This window comes from Schistocerca piceifrons, chromosome 2 (genome assembly GCF_021461385.2).
Source record: "Schistocerca piceifrons isolate TAMUIC-IGC-003096 chromosome 2, iqSchPice1.1, whole genome shotgun sequence".
NCBI classification, from domain to species: domain Eukaryota; kingdom Metazoa; phylum Arthropoda; class Insecta; order Orthoptera; family Acrididae; genus Schistocerca; species Schistocerca piceifrons.
The window spans coordinates 809101813-809120981 of NC_060139.1; the positions used below are offsets into that span (position 1 = coordinate 809101813).

General features: G+C 42.5%; 1 protein-coding gene across 1 annotated transcript in view; it reads right to left on the reverse strand.

The window, feature by feature from the left end:
• The window catches only part of LOC124775884 (suppressor of lurcher protein 1-like), a 310233-nt gene that overhangs the window by 30300 nt on the left and 260764 nt on the right, over positions 1-19169 (reverse strand). Inside the window, exons 7-8 of the mRNA XM_047250717.1 lie at positions 10053-10112; positions 3484-3704 (exon numbers count right to left, since the gene is read on the reverse strand). Of these exons, the coding sequence (XP_047106673.1) occupies positions 3484-3704; positions 10053-10112 (281 nt within the window). The remainder of the gene's footprint in view (positions 1-3483; positions 3705-10052; positions 10113-19169) is intronic.

The window sequence follows — 19169 nt, forward strand, 5'->3', positions numbered from 1 at the left end:
TCCTGTGGTTCCAGGTGGTATGAATTGCAGCACCACACACCTTTTAGGAGGGATACTTTGCTCAAAAGGGGTATTACTTTTACACGCAGATCAGGAATCAAGCAAAAGCAAGTTATTTTGACCAGATATTGGCTAAATGCGGCGCTCATACCATAGTTGTAGTTCTCTTATGACCATTTTGCTACCCTTGTTTGTGCTGTGACATAAATCTTCCGTATTGCCCTTGCAAGATTATGCACACGAGAAAAAATCGTACGGCTCAGAGCACTTTCAGCTTTTCGCAACGCAATAAATAACTTTCCAGCCAATTTACAATCCAGATTAACAGTCCGCATAACTGTATACGAATGCCTTAAAGAAATTTTGTTAGATTCATACAGCTCCCTTCGTACCTCTAATTTCCCAGATTCCTTTCACATGCATTTTCTCTTCAAATCCAGATTGGTTTGAGTTGAAAACAAATTTCTTATTAAACGATGGGATAAGTTTTTTTTATGTCATTTACAAATCTTCGGGCCGATTCTTCAGGTTGTTGTGCATCGTAAAGTTGACGCTTTATCTGAAATTTCATTATCTACGTCCTCCAAATTCGCAGCACTGAAGTTTTGCAACTATCCAATACTTCCTTTGAAATCACTTTAATCCAAATAATCACGTAATAGGCCACCATTATGAATACCATATAAATTGTTTTTATGTTTCACAGCTTCATAAAAACAGCCATAAAATTTTTAAATTTTCACCTTACAAATTCGTAATTTAAATCTAAAAATGTAAGTAACGGTTCTAAATCTGTTCATAATCGGTGTTTTTTTTCTGTTTACCACGCTGTGGATGACGTTCCATCTACGTAATTGCGTTTAGTATCGGCTCCTTGGACAACGATTGTCCTTTACTGCGTTTCAATGATGACGGGGTTTGTAGCTCCCTGTCCGACAGGAATGATGAACTACATCGCTCCATACCTGTTCAGTACCAATTTCACTTGTTAAGCAACTATCGTCGTCTTTGTACTCCTCACGTACATTGTCTGCACACCCGTGGGTACACGACACCACACAGTCCACTGACACATCTTCCAGACACGCTGATATTTCATCTGCCAGTTGTTTGTCACTGTGTAAAATTCCTTGCGTTCCTTTACGACGAAATGTCAACTTCGGCAACTGTTGCTGTAGATATATTGCCACGTTTACTTTGTTTATCGCTGCCATTGCTCTGTTTTGTATCAACAGCACTAGCACTGTAGTGAATTACTCGACGACTAAGCAGTTCAACTACGTTCCGTAGCCTCTTGCTGTGCTTACCACTGGATACCTCCAGCACCGCCCACTCTTGCCATTTGCAGCCAATATTGTGGCTGCGTAGTAGACGGTAAGTTGGGCGTCGAGTGCCGAAACATCGCTGGCCGTCTGCGACCTCGCGCAAGGAGTTTCTCCTAAGAGGCTTTCTGTCAGGATTTTGACAAATGTAAGACATTTGATGTTACGAACTGATCGAAACTTGCCGTCAGGGAATCTTTACAGTGAATTATGAGAAAAAATACTTTACCCAGGTTAGTTATACTGTCTTATGGAAACACTTAAATTTCTGTATAGTTTTTCTTACGTATATCAGTCTAAGGTAGTTTAAATGGTTCAGTTACCGGTTTCGATTTATTGCCATGACATCATTAGATGACCCGTTTAAAAAGAAAGAAGAAGTGGAATAGTAAAATATTGGGAAACTATGATACAAAATCAAACAACTTTAAAAGGGTGCACAAGTATTAATTTTACGTTTGACAGTTATTCGTCAATGGACGCGCTTACAGTATAGACATAACTGTGTCCACCCCGTCCCTTACCGTTGCCATAACTACTATCGTGAACTATCGTAAACTATAAACGTGATGGTATGTCTAAAAACCCAACAGTGATAAAGTGGACCAAATGTTTGGAATCCCCAGAAACAATTTACTTCTGAGAAATACCGTTGTGAAAATCTCCTCTTGTAATGGTCAGATATAAAGACCGGACGGGTTTACACTTCTCCACGTCGTAAATCGTGTGCTGAAATGATCGAACCAGGACATTCGTGAGAATAGAAAGACACTGTCAAATTGAGCTTGAAGTTGTTTCGCCTGTCAAACGGAATAAGTTTCGAATATGGGTCGTGGCACAGCACAATCCAATACATCGGAGTATTCACCCAGTCATACATTACCGAGTTAAGGTTGAATTTTGTGTGTTGCCTTTCACAGTACTTTGAATGTTAGTTGAGGGAAATCGGTAATTTTTTTTCTTGGTGAGCAACTGACCACATTCGATTACAAGATTTTGCTGGTCAAACTGACCTTTCAGTAGCTTTCCGAAGGACAACATACATGAAATTTTAGCATATGTCTTGAATGCACTGCAGCGCGCAGCTGCGTTGGAGTGTTGTCTGATGGATCACTAGCAGCTCTGTCTCTAATAATGTCACCATCGACGGCACGTTAAACTCTCATCTTCGTTCTTTTCATCACTGCAACTAACGGAAGATATTTTCACTCTGTTAGACTTTTACGATTAGTGCAGACGGAGGACCTCCCTTGTCTTGGGGGAAACTCCTTGTCTCATAAAGCTACCTGCAAGTTGTGTACTGAGACCTAAACGGGAACGTCGTTGGTGACTGCGGGACGTTCTGTACTCTTGTGGTCCTCGACTATTTTTACCCGCTGGATGTGTCCTGTAAATTTTATTGGATGACATACTATTTTTGGTGATTGCGGGAGTTTCTGTACACTTGCCAGTGGTCATCGAGTATTTAATTCCGATGTCGATGACGCTCCTGTGGGTGCGAAACGCGTCACAAATTAAATAAATAAAAAAAGAAAAACATTTGCAACCGAGAGTACCTATTCTTTCTTAAATATCTCAAGAGACTGATGTACCATTAGCCGAAAGATGGCTAGTGCCATATGTGTGTAGTACCATATGCGAATTTGTTTACGATGACCATGACTTGGATCTGATTTCACTGAAGATAGCTACACAGTAGCTGCAATCGATCTGCAATAAACAGAATAAAAATGTATGACCCATGCTACCGTTTTACCTCCCATCTTCGGATTTTATTAATACGGTTGTGCAGCACGCTGTTCCTAATTTGAAATAAATGTTTGACACCAAATATATTTATAATTATTGGACAGATGTATTGGAATTCGTTGGCTGTAAATCTCTATGATCATCACTGAGATGTGTTCAAAGTGCTGGAAAGACCGGTTATATCTAACTGCTCAGCACAACTATTGTTCCACGTTAAGTTTCACCCTAAGTATTGACAAGTAAACACAGAGCTGGGGGGCGCATAAGTCACTTCATAATATGAAATTACTGTTCATCTCAAAAACGTACGTTCCAAAATACTGCCGATTTGAAAAACATACGACCCCATGTGCAACCTATATGAGATACATGGGTCCTTCGTTTGGACACACAGTGCAAAAGTGTGGCTGACCTCTGGCAGTGCCGCCTTGACCCTCCGGTCCCTCCTGGAAGTGGAAGGTGGCACGGAAGCCCTGCGCGGGCCAGCGCGATCGAGCCGACAGCTCCACGTAGAGGTGAGAGCCCGTGGACAGCACCTCCAGCTGCGACGCCTCGGCGCACGCCACCGCTGCGCTCGGCGATGCGGGGCTGGCACCGTCGTGCACAGTCACCGTGTCCTCGCTCTCCAGGCAGCTGCAGCACACAGCGACCAAGCGTTAACGTTCCAGTCACCTGTAGCGCCCATTAACGTTATTAAGAGGGCATGCTCAAAAGCAAGGCCTCCGAATTTTCACGTGAAAACTCTTAAGCATTTTTTAAATAAAACAGACGTTATTAACATTCTAAGTCTTTATTATCCATGTCTACATATTTATTTCTCAGCACACGCACCCCGGTGGCGAATACAATTCTCCCAGCAAGAGATCAATTTGTTCATCTCGTCGTGTAAAATGTTTGACTTTGTTGACGGAATCACCCTCACCTCTGCTTGCACCGCTTCAGCACTAGCGAAGTGAAGTCTTCGAAAGAGTTCTTTAAGACTAGGAAAGAGTTGAAAATATGATGGAGACAATTCGAGACTGTACGGAGCATGATCGGTGACAGTGAATCCAAGGCTTCGAATTGCGGCAGATTTCGCAGCTCCAGTGTGTCGTCTGGCACCGTCAAGCTGAAGGGGAGGATTCTCCATGTGTGGACGAACTCTCTAAATACGAAGCTCGGTTACATCATACTGTTCCTCCAGCACCGACATAGCTACGTTCCACACCACCATGTTACACGCTACGATTTGGAGCCCTCCAGCGGCAGAGGGCTGCAAATGTGTAGACACGGAGAGTAAAGAAGTAGAACGTTAATAACGTTAGTTTTATTTAAAAACTTTTAAGAGTTTTCACATACAAAATTCGGAAGCATAATTTTCAGCGCCCCCTCGTATTACTCTTTTCAATGACTGACTGTGTCAGAGGAACGTAATTTGCAATTTAATCATAACTCTTACTTTAGTAAAACTAATCTCTACACCTAAAATTAACGTTTTTACCCGTAAAATAACTATTTGACAGAGCGATGATGGTAAATTATCGTAGACCTATCATCAAAATATCTTATTGTTGACTGCTATGTTCGCAGGTTCGAATCCTGCCTCGGCCATGGATGTGTGTGATGTCCTTAGGTTAGTTAGGTTTAAGAAGTTTTAAGTCCTAGCAGACTGATGACCTCAGCTGTTAAGTCCCATAGTGCTCAGAGCCACTTTTTTCTTATTGTTATCCACAGATCCATGCAGATCTTCCTCCTGACTACGTAGTATAGTGCTCTAGAACATCACCGTCGCCGATCGTTCGTGCTTCCGGTGCAACATCTGCGTCCTGCGGGAAGTTTGCCGCTGGCCCGCAGGCGCTTCTTCATACAGAGACTGTTTACCGCCTTACTTGTACATCGTATGATAAGCACAATTTGTTGACAGGCTAAATGCTACCATGCACCACTAGGAGCGCCATCATCATTCATAGGCAGTGCGCAGTAGCTCCTGTGTTGCTGGTATCGAGGATACTGACTTGTGTCCACTGGTCACGTGGCGCCTGTGGATATTCCTCCGCCTGCTGGGCACTCAAGTTATGCCTCAACCTCCAGGAGGGAGCTCTTCAGTCAGCTCTGAGCCAGGTATCCTCCGAGTCTCCTGGCTTATCAGTCGGAGTTTTCGCCCAGTCCAGCCTGGAGTTCTAATCTACACTGCATCTCACCAGCAACGTCGCTCCACCCGTCACAACGAATGATACACAAGTATGGGCCTGGTACTGCTACAGTGGAACATAGTCTGTACTTGCGTTAAATAAGTGTCGTTCCCAACGTTACTACAGATTATGTTCAGCATATCTGATCAAAGATAATCATCTAGCTGCTTTGTTGTTCTACCTTGAACTTGACTGTGTTCTTTGGTGCAACAAATGTGTACTTGAAGGATACCTGGAAGCATAACTCATCAATAATCAAGTAGTAAAAACATGGTCGAATTTTCGTTTCAGATTCAAACGGAATCCCATGGTCGAAGTTTCGTAGCAGATTCAAACGGTATCCCACACCAGTATTCAGTCCTGAAACATAGCCTTATACAAGCAAACACCCATCCAATTGGTTTATCCAGTCATGAGTCACTACCTACTCTCAGCCATACGGCATTCCAGTGTTGGAAACACCGGTGCCAGGCCGACCATTGAAGTTAAGAATAGTCGCTCCAAGTTAGTACATGGATGGGTGACTACTTGGATTCGCCAGGTATAGTTGGCTCAGGGCAAGCCACTCGAAATGCCGTACTCTTGAAAGACTTGCATCAAGTCGGTTTGTCATGGAACATTATTATTATTATTATTATTATTATTATTATTATTATTATTATTACCCTCACAATTTTATTTCCGCCAATACCTTTCTGCTTTCTGTGCTAACAATATATGAGCACATATCGTCGATGTAGATTTGTCTCCTTCGTTCCAAGATTCTTGTGGATGTGCAGGATGACCTAGCTGCAGAGGCTTTCTATATAGCAAAAAGTAATTCACCTTACACTTCGTATGACAGAGTGTATCATAATTTAAAGCCACATTAATTTTGTGGATCGTCATATCCAGCAATCTTTGTGGTTAACTATGAGTGCTGCATCTACTAGTGTGCTGTTGTTGTTCTTGTTGTTGTTATGGTCTTAAGTCCGAAGACTCGGTTGACGAAGCTCTCCTCGCTACTCTATCCTGTGCAAGCCTCTTCATCTGCAAATGACTACTGCAACCTATATCAATTTGAACCTGCTTACTATATTCACCTTTTTTGTCCCTCTACAATTTCTACTCCCCAACTTCCCTTCAGTACTACACTGATAATTTATTGATGTCTCAGAATGTACCCTAAAAAGCTGATTTAAAATCACAAGTATCTTTCCTCACCAGTTTTATTCAGCACCTCCTTATTAGTTACACGATCATCCCACCCAATCATCAACATTCTTCAGTAGCAACACATCTCAAAAGCTTATAATCTCTTCCTGTCTGAGCATTTTATTGTCCACGGTTCAGTTACATACAAGGCAACACTAAATACCTTCAGTAAAATATGGCTCTGAGCACGTTCACAAATTTCTGCTTTTCACAAAAACTTCTACTGCCATTGCCAGTTTACATTTTGTACTCTGTCTTCTTCGGTCATCATCAGTTGCTTTACGCGCCAAACAGCAAATCTCGTTTACTACCTTTAGGGTCTCCCTTCTTAATCTGATTCCTTCAGCATCGACTGATTTAATATGACTACATTCCATTAACATAGTTTTGATTTTGTTAATGTTATCCTTTATCATTACTTCAAGTCACGGTCCATTCCATTCGACTGCTATTCCAAGTGCTTTGCTGTATTCGACAGAATTACAATCTCATCAGCGAACTTCAAAGCTTTTATTTTTTCTCCTGAACTCATATTCCTTCTTCACGTTTTTCTTTAGTTTTTCAGTCTGTCTGTTCACTGTACGGACTGAATAACATGGGGGACAGGCTACAACCCTGTCTCACTCCCTTAGCTACCACAGCTTCGCTTTCGTGCCTCTCGACTCTTGTAACGGCCGTCTGGTTTCTGTATAGGTTCTAAAAACCATTTCGCTCCCTGTGTTGTAACCCTGCTACCTTCAGAATTTCAAAGATAATAATCCAGTCAACATTTTCAAAAGCCTTCTCTAAGCCCACAAATGCTATAAACTTTGATTTTGCCTTTTCTTAACCTATTTTCTAAGATAATGATGTGGTCAATTTCGTCTCACGTATTCCTACATGACTCCAAACTGGTCTTCCCCTAGGTCTGCTTCTACCAGTTTTTTTACATTCTTCTGTAAGGAATTCGTCTTAGTATTCTGCAACTATGACTTACTAAACTGGTAGTTCGGTAATATCCACACCTGTCACCACCTGCTCCCACTGGACTGTGAACTGTCACATTCTTCTTGAAGTCTGTAGGTATTTCACTTGTCTCATCCCTCGTGCACGCGTGATGGAAGAGTTTTGTCATGGCTGACTTTACCAAAGCTATCGGTAGTTCTGACGAAATGTCGTCTACTTGATGGGCTTTGTTTTGGCTTAGGTCTCTCAACGCTGTGTCAAATTCTTCTCGTAGTAACCTACGTCTGCTCTCATCTTCATCTACTTCTTCCCTCGCTAATATCGCATTCAGGTTCATTTCCCTTGCATAGCATATATACATTTTTTCAACCTCTCAGCTTTCCCTTCTCTGCCACTACTCGTTTTCAATCTGAACACTTGCAATTCATACAGCTGTCTCTCTATTCTGCAAATGTCTCTAATTTTCCTGAAGGTATGCATACTTCCATAGACTTACATTACTGCTTAGGCATTTCGCTCTTTCTGTCAATCTTATTTAGTAGACGTTTGAATTCCCTTAGCCTGCTTAATTTGCTGCTTCTTTATATTTTCTTCTTGAATCAATAAACTTGATTGTCTCCTGTGATATACAATAATTTTTATTCTATTCTCTGCTGCCTGACTACTTCATCCCACAGATCTATCCATTCGGCTTCCACTGTGTTCCTTTACACTATTTCAGTCTGTCGTTGCCTAATGGTCACTTTGAAACTCTAAACAGCTTCTGGTTCTTTCAAATTATCCAGATCTCATCTGTTTAATTTCCTAGCTTACTGTAAACTCTTCAGTTTCCATCTGTAATTCACAGACCAAAAAATTATCTATTAGATTAAAAATAAATAAACCGAACTTGCCTTCCGGACGTAATTTGTAACGTAACAATCAACCTGCGTTGCAGACTGCAGAGGTGTGAACGTAATTTTTGAAACAACCTAAGTTGCCCATGTCAAGGGTATTGAAAATGTTTGATGACATTCCAAGATGTAGGCCAAGAGAATAATGAAGGAAAGTGTCAGTGCAATAATTTTCATATCTGAGCAGAACAATTTTTCATGCCATTATTAAAACTATCGTAAGTCGACAATCGTTATAACTGATTCTTCAATTTCGTGGGTAATTGTGTGCCGCGTTTGATTTGATCCAACAAACATTTCCGAATGGGCTAAAGGAGTAGACGCGTATCTTCTTTATGAGACTGTGACCGTGTCATAGTTGAAATCTACGGCTAAATATATTTTGAGATGGAAATATTTTACTGTTCTCCATTTTACAGAATGCGTAAAACATTCAAGAACACTTCTAACCATGTGATGTACTGGCTGCCGAATATGAACAAGCACTTTTATCGGGCATGTGTTGGTAGATGTGCCATCAAGACTTTGCTGGAGACCTGAAGCACTGGGTCGTTGCCTGGCGTGAGGTGACCATCGTATTCAACAGGAAGTTCAACAAGGTCGCTGTGTGAAACGAAATGGAGTTTATGGTTGATGATTGTTTCAGGCTCTTATCGAAAGGTGATTACTGACGGGTTTGAAACTGGGAGTGCTGTGCTTGAGGCACTGACTGCTTATTCATAAAACGCAAATCCTCTCCTTGTACATTATCACTGCTCCCTTCAGAATTTCAGAAAGTGAAGTCTCTACACTTAAAAATGCTATAAACGTAGTTTTGCCTGTTTTCAGTTATCTCCTACGATAACTAAACTGTGCTAATAGGACGTTGGCCCACTCGCTATAGCAACCTACTCTCAGAATCAATACACATGCGTCAGCTCTCGACATCAGTCCTCACTACACAATCTAGGAACGCTGTGTCGTACAGCTTCGGAGAGGAACTGAAGGAACAGTTTATAAGACCCTCGAGAGGACTTAGGTAACACTGATGTCTTGTGAACATGTCCCCAGTTGCCGCTAGGCATGAGAAAGGCGACTGAGAACACATACATTCTACCATTGTAGCTTTGCTGCGTAAATAGTACTGTTATTACTCTAGAGACATCCATCCGGAATACTTGACATACGTAGAGTACCTGAGAAGAAATCTCTGGGCATTAATTTTAGAATTACATTCAAGCGAATCCAATAGCTATTACATACTTTCGCCACTACTGACGAGTTTTTAATAGTAAATGCATGCAGTTCATTACAAGGAAGTAACTTAGATACTGTTGCAATGAGCAGACTTGCTGTGCGCTATTTCGCTAACGTGGAGTGCAACAACGGTCATTTACTGTCTTCAGCAGATACAGAACAAAGATGTAAACCATGCACCGAGAGAAATGACGCGGTGGCTAGCATATCGGTGTCTTATCGGGGAGCACGACGGTTCAAATCCTCGTCCGGCCATTCTCATTCAGGTTTTCTGTGATTGGCCTCATTCGGTACAGGCAAATACCGGGATGGTTCCTTTGAAAACGATAAGGTCGATTTCCTTCCCCGTCCTTTCGTACTTCGAGCTTGTGCTCTGCCTCAAATGACAGAGCTGCCGAAAGGACGTTAAGCTGTGATTTTCCTTCCGTCCTTTAGAGACGATATAAGTGTCTCGGAGCTCCAGGGCTAATGTCACGTTGAAAGCTGTCGCTTAAGGTTAAGTGTAGTATTTGCACGGTATCAGAGTTGATTACCGAACTCACCTGGCATCTCTCTTCTGTAAGGACACTTCTTCAAAGACCAGCCGAATACGCTCCTTCTCTCTGTAACAGAAAGGTACAAAAATCGAGCTGGAATAAAAAAACCTGAATTAAGTCTTCACATACGACTCAAAGAGAAAGTTTCGAAGTCTTTTTCATAGCGGCATATAGAATTCTAAGTAATTTGATGCCTGTAGGAGCAGCAGTTATCACCTACGAAATTCCGCGTTAAGAATACACTCCCAAGAAATTGACACAGAAACAAATGCTGAGCTGGAGAAAAAAGATCATCATCTTGCGTGAGTAAGGTGCTAGCAATCCTCCTGCTGGCCACCAGTAGTAAGGCGGGAAAGGCGCAAATAAGGCGGGAAAGGGGCAGTGGCAGCGCGTTTGTCATGGGTCAGATTGTGTGTGACAGTTTCCGAGGTCGTGCAGGGTCTCCACGTGCTTCTGTGTCAAGGGTATACCGACAGTGCTTCGAGTAAAAAGCTGCCGCAACATCAACCGAAGATCTTAGATCGCCTGTGTTTCATAGCTGTGCTACACTGCAAGAATGTCATTGTGAATATGAGGTGCCACCCAAAATTTTCGAGACTTTTAATATTGTGCCCAAACATCAGACATACGAACTTCCACCGCTACGTGTCTATAGTTGTGTTGCTACTGCTAATCTGGCACCTTGTATCATTGTGAGAAGGGCAATGGCGGGCAATATTGCCACCTTAAAACTTTGGCGATTTTGTAGCTAAGTTGCAAATGATCTAGGAACTCCAAGATCAGAGGGTGTACAGTCGGGCTATACTCCTAAGTGTCTCATTTTTTAATCTTCTTGGACATAACGAAAGTATCTAATGAATAACAGGAAAAATCGCCTAGCTGCCATTCTGCCCAGTGTAGTACTGTATAATAGCCGCATAGCTAAAATGGTATAAATAAACTGAGAAAACGAGTTTTACCTTTGATAACGTATAAAGAGAGAAAAGGAACCTTTTTATAGTACAAATTACATGTTCGGAGTAAAAAATTTAATTACATAGTTACATTGTTGCACATTTCTGTCCTTAAGACAGTATCTAGATTAGAATCTCGGAAGATTATCCAATATTGTCATTTTCCCCTCTTTCTTTTCTCTCACCGAAACTTCTTCATGCTTTGACTGTGTTCCTGTTTCCTTTGTTCTGTCTATGTTTTCAGTGTTTTCTTCCTTTCTTTTACTTCTTATCTTCTTTTACTTCTTCCTTTGTTTTACTTCTTCCTTTCTTTTACTTCTTCCTTTCTTTTACTTCTTCCTTTCTTTTACTTCTTCCTTTCTTTTACTTCTTCCTTTCTTTTACTTCAGATTTCATGTTCATAATTTTGTGTCTGAATTTGTCTCTTCCATTTGTCGTTTCGTGATTCGGTCTTCTTCCATTTCTTAATGACAATTGGGTTTTTCTTTTACTTCAGATTTCATGTTCATAATTTTGTTTCTGAATTTGTCTCTTCCATTTATCGTTTCGTAACTGATTCGGTCTTCTTCTATTTCTTAATGACAATTGGGTTTTTCTGACTGAGTTGTGTTTAACATAAAACACCCTCTTTATGAGTCTATTGTTGTTCATTCTGTGTGTGAATCCATGGAACGTTACTGTTTTTTGATCATGTCTGTGAGTCAGTATGTATGTTCGTATAATTCTTTGGTTCGTCTCTTCATCCATTTTCCATCTTTGTTGTTTGCCTCGTAAATTTTTCTGCAATTTATTCATTTTATTTTTTTTGTCTCTGTGATGCCTGATGCTCCGATATTTGTCATTTCTGAAGTGTAGAGTGCTGCTGATCGTGGAACTGTATCACAGTGCCTGAGTGTTGGGCGTTTCTTAATATATTTCTTTTGTTGTAATCAGTGTGTACGATTTTGATGCTTTCTGTGTGTGATGCTTTGGCTGATCCTCCTATTTGTAGTTATTTCCCCAGATGCTTGGATTCTTTTCGCTCTGTTAACCTTCCGTATTCCGTGAGCAGGTGTAGTGCTTTTCTCTCTTTCCATGTATTGTGTTTTCTCATATGACGTACGTAGATCTGTTTTGGCAGAGACTTCAAGTGAGCATTCCAGAGTTTACTGTGCTCTTTGCCTGGAATTGACAGCTCATGTGCAAACGCCATGAATTTCATGATTTTCTTTTTTGAACTTGTTATTCCTAATCGAATTCCTTTTGATTTTTCTTTCCATGTTTGATACTTTTGTCCAAGACCATGTCGAATAAAAGCGACGAGAGACCATCTCCTTGACTGATCACTGTATATATCTCGCATGGTTCTGAGATTTCTCCTATACATTTTATTTTTGATTTTGTGTCTCTAAGTATCTGTTACATAAGTGCTCTGGTTTTTCTGTCTATTCCACATTCTTCTAGAGAGTCAAAGAGTGTCTGCCTGCCTACAGAGTCGTAGGTCTTGTTAAAGTACACTAACAAGACAGTGTTGTTAGTCTATCTGAGCTTCAGGAATATTCGTAGGCTTCAAATCTGTTCGATGCACCATCTTACCTACCTAATAAAACCAGATTGTTACCTACCCGTGTGTCTGCTTGTGACTGTACTTTGTTGGGTAATGCCTTGGGGAGAATTTTGTAACTGCTGGTGATGGTAAGGTACCTCAATATTTATTAGAGTCTGTTTCGTCGACATTTTTGTAGAGTGGGTGAATCAGCGCGCATTTCCTTTGGCTCTTTTTTTTTTATAAAACGTATTTCTGTGAGAAACGTATGAACTCTTGTCATCTTTTGGCTTTCCAGTTTCCAGATCTTGGCATCTTCTCCTCTGGCTCAGTTGTTCTTCAGTTGTTTTACAATCTCCACTGCTGCTGTGATTGTAGGCGGTTTCGAATCTGGATTTGGTACCGTTTTTATGAAGTGTATTTTTCTGGCCTACTCGCTCAAGTCAAGGCTAAGGACTTGTTTCATCCATAGAATTTTACATAATGAATTTCTTTAGTGTGGCCAGACAGTCGCAGGTGAGTTCCGCTGTGATGTTTTGAGAACATTGCGGAACGCAACAAACCCACTTACCTGAAAATTTTTCAGGAAATGAGATATTAAAAATAGTAAGTGGATTTTGCTATCTGAGGAGCAAATTAACTGACGACTGATGAAGAAGAGAGTGCATAAAATGCAGACCGGATATTAGAAGAAAGGCGATTCTGAAAAGTAATGATTTGTCAGCATCGAATATAAGTTTGATGTTGGAGAGTACGAAAGGGATCCACGAATTCAGTGGTGATGGTCGAAAGACAGTGGTTGAGAATGTCGTTCAGTCTAATGCACACAGTGGTTGAGAGTATCTTCTCTCCAATGCAGACCTGCGACATCAGACTTAATTACAATAGTTAATGAGAAAGTAAATTTTTATTAACACTGGGTTTGAAAGAGAACTGTGTGAGGTGGATATGAGTAAATGTTAAGCAACTTTCGTGTCTACCGCGGCTGTTATTTTGGATTACAGTGTATATTGGATTGCAGTGTTGGATACAGATGTGTCATCCCAGTGGCAAGCGGCAATTAATGTATCATTTGTGGCACGTGGCGAAATTAACCGTCATTAGTTTGAGAGACGAACTGGCGTTGAAAAAGAATACTTTTGTCTGTGGTACAATTCAACAGTCATTTTAACTACAATGGAATCCAAATCCTTGCCAATACATCATGCCTCACGGTAACATCGTTGAATGAAATGTCGTGTGACTAGAGCCTCCCGTCGGGTAGACCATTCGCCGGGTGCAAGTCTTTCGATTTTACACCTCTTCGCCGGGTGCAAGTCTTTCGATTTGAGGCCACTTCGGTGACTTGCGCGTCGATGGGGATGTAAAGATGATGATGATGACAACACAACAGCCAGTCCCTGAGCGAAGAAAATCTCCGAACCAGCCGGGAATCGAACCCGGGCCCTTAGGATTGATATTCTGTCGCGCTGACCACTCAGCTACCGGGGACTGACACCGTTAAATAGAGAATGGGAAAATAAACGGAAGGTATGTGAAGGAATTCGTGCTTCCAGCCGCACGGGGCACTCTAACAATGCAATGGTGACAGTTGAAAATTTGTGCCGGACCTGGACTCGAACCTGGATTTACCGCTTCGCTTAAGTGGTTACGTCAACGGCTTCGGCCATCCTGACATGGTCTCTAACTGACTCAACTTTCCAACTTATAACGATCGTATGGCATTGTTGGCCGTATTGCAAGTCCTTTTTAGTTGACGCCACTTCGGTGACTTGCGAGTCAATGATGATGAAACGATGATGAACACACAACACCCAGTCATCACGAGGCAGAGAAAATCCCTGATCCCGCCGGGAATCGAACCCGGGACCCCGAGCGCGGGAAGCGAGAACACTACCGCAAGACTACGAGCTGCGGACTCTCCAACATATTGCACGCTGCAACGCAGTGTTCCTCGTCCGTTAACCACTATCCGCAAATTATTGATTCCCGTAAGAGTTCGGACGCATTAGCGCTTCCACACTAAGGCAAAGGTCAAGGAGCTGTCGCGCTCTTTCAGAAATTTACATATTTGAGTGGTTTCTGTTCTGTGGACATGTCTGACGGAACAGATATCACTGAAATACACCGACAGGACAAAATTGCAACAGTATTGAGTTGTGCGACATGAACCGAAATTGGTTGGCGTGTTTGAGGGTGTAGAAATTTTTTTCAGCATGTCAATTTAAATTTCGTGCCAGTCACATAAGAGGGAGGAGGAGGAGAAGATCAATGTTTAACGTCCCACCGGAAACGAGGTCATTACAGACGGAGCAAAAGCTCGGAGTGTGGAAGGCTGGAGAAGGAAATCAGCCGTGTCCTTTCAAAGAACCCCACCCGAAATTTTCCCTAAGTGATTTAGGGAAAGCACAGTAAAAACTTAAAGCACGATGGCCTGACAAAAGTTTGAAACGCCGTCCTCCAGAATGTGAATCCAGTGCGCTAACCGCTGCGCTACATCGCTCGGCAATCGTATAAGAAAGGCGCAAGCAGCGTCGCGATGAACATGAAAATCAGTTTGGTTGAAATACACACTGTAGCCATCGTGAAAGTAGTTTGTCTTTGAGACTGGACGTGGTGAGTTGATGTTAGTCAACAATTCCTTTAAGGTGACCAAGATGCTATTATCAGCATCTGGCTGACTTTGAATGGGGATATGAGAATGGGGATATGAGAAACTAGATATTCCTTCTGCCATACTGGAGAAGAACCTGGCACGAATGCAGCCCCTGTGCATGACGGCTGGCAGCGATGTCACGAAGAATGTGCGCTCGCAAGAGGACCGACGACGGACGGCCACGAGGCACCACCGACATGGAAGACCATTGTGTTCGGCGTATGACTCTGGTGCGTCGCACTGCGTCTGCATAGTGACTCAACGAACTGTTAGCAATCGGTTACTTCAATGACAGCTCCGAGCCACACGCCCTGCAGCGAGCATTCCACTGAATCCAAACCATCGTCATTTGTGACTTTAGAGGTGTCGAGTGAGAGCTCATTGGAGATCGGAGTGGAGGTCTGTTGAGTTTTCTAATGAAATCTGGTTCTGTCTCAGTGCGAGTGATGGTCATGTGTTGGTTATGAGGAGGCCAGTGGAATGTCTGCAGTCAACCTGTCTGCAACGCACAGGACTCGTGGTCTCGGGTGCGATTTCATGTGATAGCAGGACCACTCTCATGGTTATCTCACGTACCCCAACTGTAAATTTGTACGTCAAACTAGTGATAAGGCCTGTTACGCTGACATGCAAGAACTGCATTGCAGGGGGTGTTTTCCAACAAGATAACGCTCGCCCCAACGCTGCCGTTACAGCGGTTATTGTTTGACCAACACTTCACATTTGCAATGTCGTATCTCGCTCTTATGTTAACCTATGATCCTGCAATTGTGATCACTTAAATACAATCATTTAAATGTGTTACCTAGACAAATGTATTCCCGAAATTATATTAGTCGATGTTAATTATTTGCGATTTTTTTAGTGAGTGTATATACATTACCGTTTCAACGTGTCATTTTCCGAGCCGAATCGTTTTATCCCTGAGCAATCGTTGTGTACTGGATATATGGATATATATATATATAAGGCAGAGGGGTAGAGGGGGTAATTATTCCCACCATACTCAGCGAATGAGTATGGGGAGTTATGAAGTGTCAGCTGTGTATCTGCATTAAGTCGTTGACTGTGATGAGTGGTTGTACAGTGCAGCTTTGTGTTATGGATGAAAGAAAGGGACAGGATGAAATCCTGTGTCGGCACGGAGCCTCTTCCTTTCAAAAAGCACCACGGGGTCGCTGAGCTTAGCGTCTCCGTCCGATGGACGGGTCACCATAAACAGTGTCTCATGCCCTCACTTCATGGGACATTGCAGACAGGTTTGGAATTGGAAATTAATACAGGACATTGGCGCAAAGATTACTGATCAGAGATTTTGCAGCGCTACCTCTCCTGGCGGTGACGATTCGAACCGTCTTACCTCTGACTCGAGCGCCATAGCACAAGCGTGGGTTAGCGACGTCGGCTACGGAGGCATATGAAAAAGCCGCCGTTTGAAGATCGCAGTAAAGAGTTGGTGACGTCTAGATGGGCTAGAAGATGAAAATTACTGAAGAATCTCACTGAAAATAAAAAGACAGCATACATGGTGGAAAAATGTGGACAGACACAATATACGTCAGAAGTAATGAGAATGTGGCAAACCGCTAGTGAAGGAAATTGAGAGTTCAAAGACATTATCTCGCTGCTTCTTTCTCTGACAAGTTTTTGCGAGAGGCATTTATAGACCGGAAACTTTAATCTTGATAGTCTTTGGAAGATATTTTGACAAAGTACCAAATCATTAATATAAGGTAGGAACCAAAGAACCGGAGAGATTACAGGTGATGTAGGAAGTTCCCGAACCCTTCACAGTTAAGAATGGGCTGATACAGGGCGATCCTGTGTTGGCAGTATTGTTCAACACTACGCTGGAAGAAATGAGATATGCAATAGGCCGTAATAGGATGTTGGGGGTGGTTGAAAGGGAGACGATCCTTGCAGTTGCACATGATTTGGTGACTGTGCGCGAAACTCTAAATGATGTGGCAGGACATACCTGGCTTGCGATACAAACCATACTGGAGGCCCATAGAAACAATAGGGCTACGGGCGGTAGAGGCATTAATGAAAACCGGCGTTATTGCTGTACGAGGGAGGGGGGCGGGGCGAGGCAGGGGAGAGCGGAAATAGACCTGAGACAACCTGTGGCAGAATTATGGTCAACTGATGGGATCTCCACAGAACGGAGAAACGCAGCAGTTGTATGCGTGATTTTTAAAATAGGGCGATGTCACCCAAGTGTACAGTTACCGAAGGATCTCGCTGCTGGGGATAGATTACACGGTTTACAACAGTCAACTAAAGTCACTGCTCTGAGGGCTTGCACGCACATACCATTGTGGATTTACCTCGGGACGCTCAACCACCGACCACACCTTCACATTAAGTCAAATGACGGACAACTTTTATGAATTCGAAAAGACCTACACCTTACGTTCATACATTTCTGGCAGGCTTACGACAGCATTAACTCGCCAGCCCTCTGGAAGGTAATTCAGTAGTTCAGCATACCAATAACAGCAGTTTATTACAACAGGTCCAGTCGCCAAGTACGCTTTGCAGATCAATTGTTGGTACCCTACACAGTTAAGAATGGGCTGAGACAGAACGATCCTGTGTCGCAAGCTCTGTTCAGAACTGCTCCGGAAAATGTGAAGTGTTGGAGACCGTAGGAAGTGAGACGATCTTTACATGTGCAGATGATGCAGTGATTGTGGCCGAAACTATGAATGAGGTGACAGGACATACGTCTCGATTCATGTTAGAAGCTAGCAACTAGGATTACTGATCAACGATGAGAAAACAAGATATATGGCAGTCTCTCGTCGACAAAATGTTATGAACGTCATCCGCACAGACGGTCATAATTTTGAAAGAGTCGAAACATTAATGTACCTGGGATCAATAGTGGCGAATAAAAGTGATAGATATAGAGATGGGAATTCCTTAAAGAATAACAAATGCGAACTGGGTGTACTATAGTTTAAAGCACCTATACATGTCACGCATTGTGTCGCAAGAAAACAATATGCGGGAGGACGACGGTTCAATCCCGCATCCGGCCATCCTGATTTTGGTTTTCCGTGATTTCCCTAAATGGCTCAAGGCAGATGCCGGGATGGTTCCTTTGAAAGGGCACGGCCGACGTCCTTACCCCTCCTTCCTTCATCCGATGAGACCGATGACCTCACTGTCTGGTCTCCTCCCTCCCAACAACCCAACCCAAAACAATATGCGGCTGTACCGGTTATTTTGCAATATTGTAAGACGTGGGCACATGTAAAGACAAAGGAAGAGCGCATCCATGCATTTGAGAGAAAGAGTTTAAGGAAAACTTATGGTCCGGTATATTGTACATAAACTCGAAATCTGGAAAGAAGACAGAATAAAGATCTTAAAAAAGCTGATATTGGGAGTGAGATTGCAAGAAAAAGACTAAAGTGGGCAGGACATGTTATCTGAGCAGAGGGTGCTGTCCCTAACAAAGGATTGGTACGTCAGCCAACCGGTAGATGTCTAACAGGTCATCTGCGAACGGGATCGAAAGACAGAACATCAGTGCCCCTGGAAGAAGCAGATGCGACAGAAAGCACTGAGGATGGCAGAGACAGAAGTAAATGGGAAGACGTATGTAATCAATTCTTGTGATGTTGCAATTCTCTTCGGTCATGATTTGTTCACTGAATGTGTTGATCATTTCTTTGCGTTTTACGTATGTGTGTTTGTATATTTCTGGTCTTCTGCCAAGGGCGTAGACGGCCTGTTAATGCGCAATAAGTGAAAAATATGCAGCTTTTTTACGATGATGGTAGTCTTCCGTTTCTCAACTTCCATAGTTACCCGTCTGTTCAATCTTCTCCTTGAAGGACCCTTGAATTAATTGCAAATGCTTCAAATGGCTCTGAGCACTATGGAACTTAAAATCTGAGGTCATCAGTCCCCTAGAACTTAAACCTAACTAACCTAAGGACAGCACACACAGCCATGCCCGAGGCAGAATCCGAACC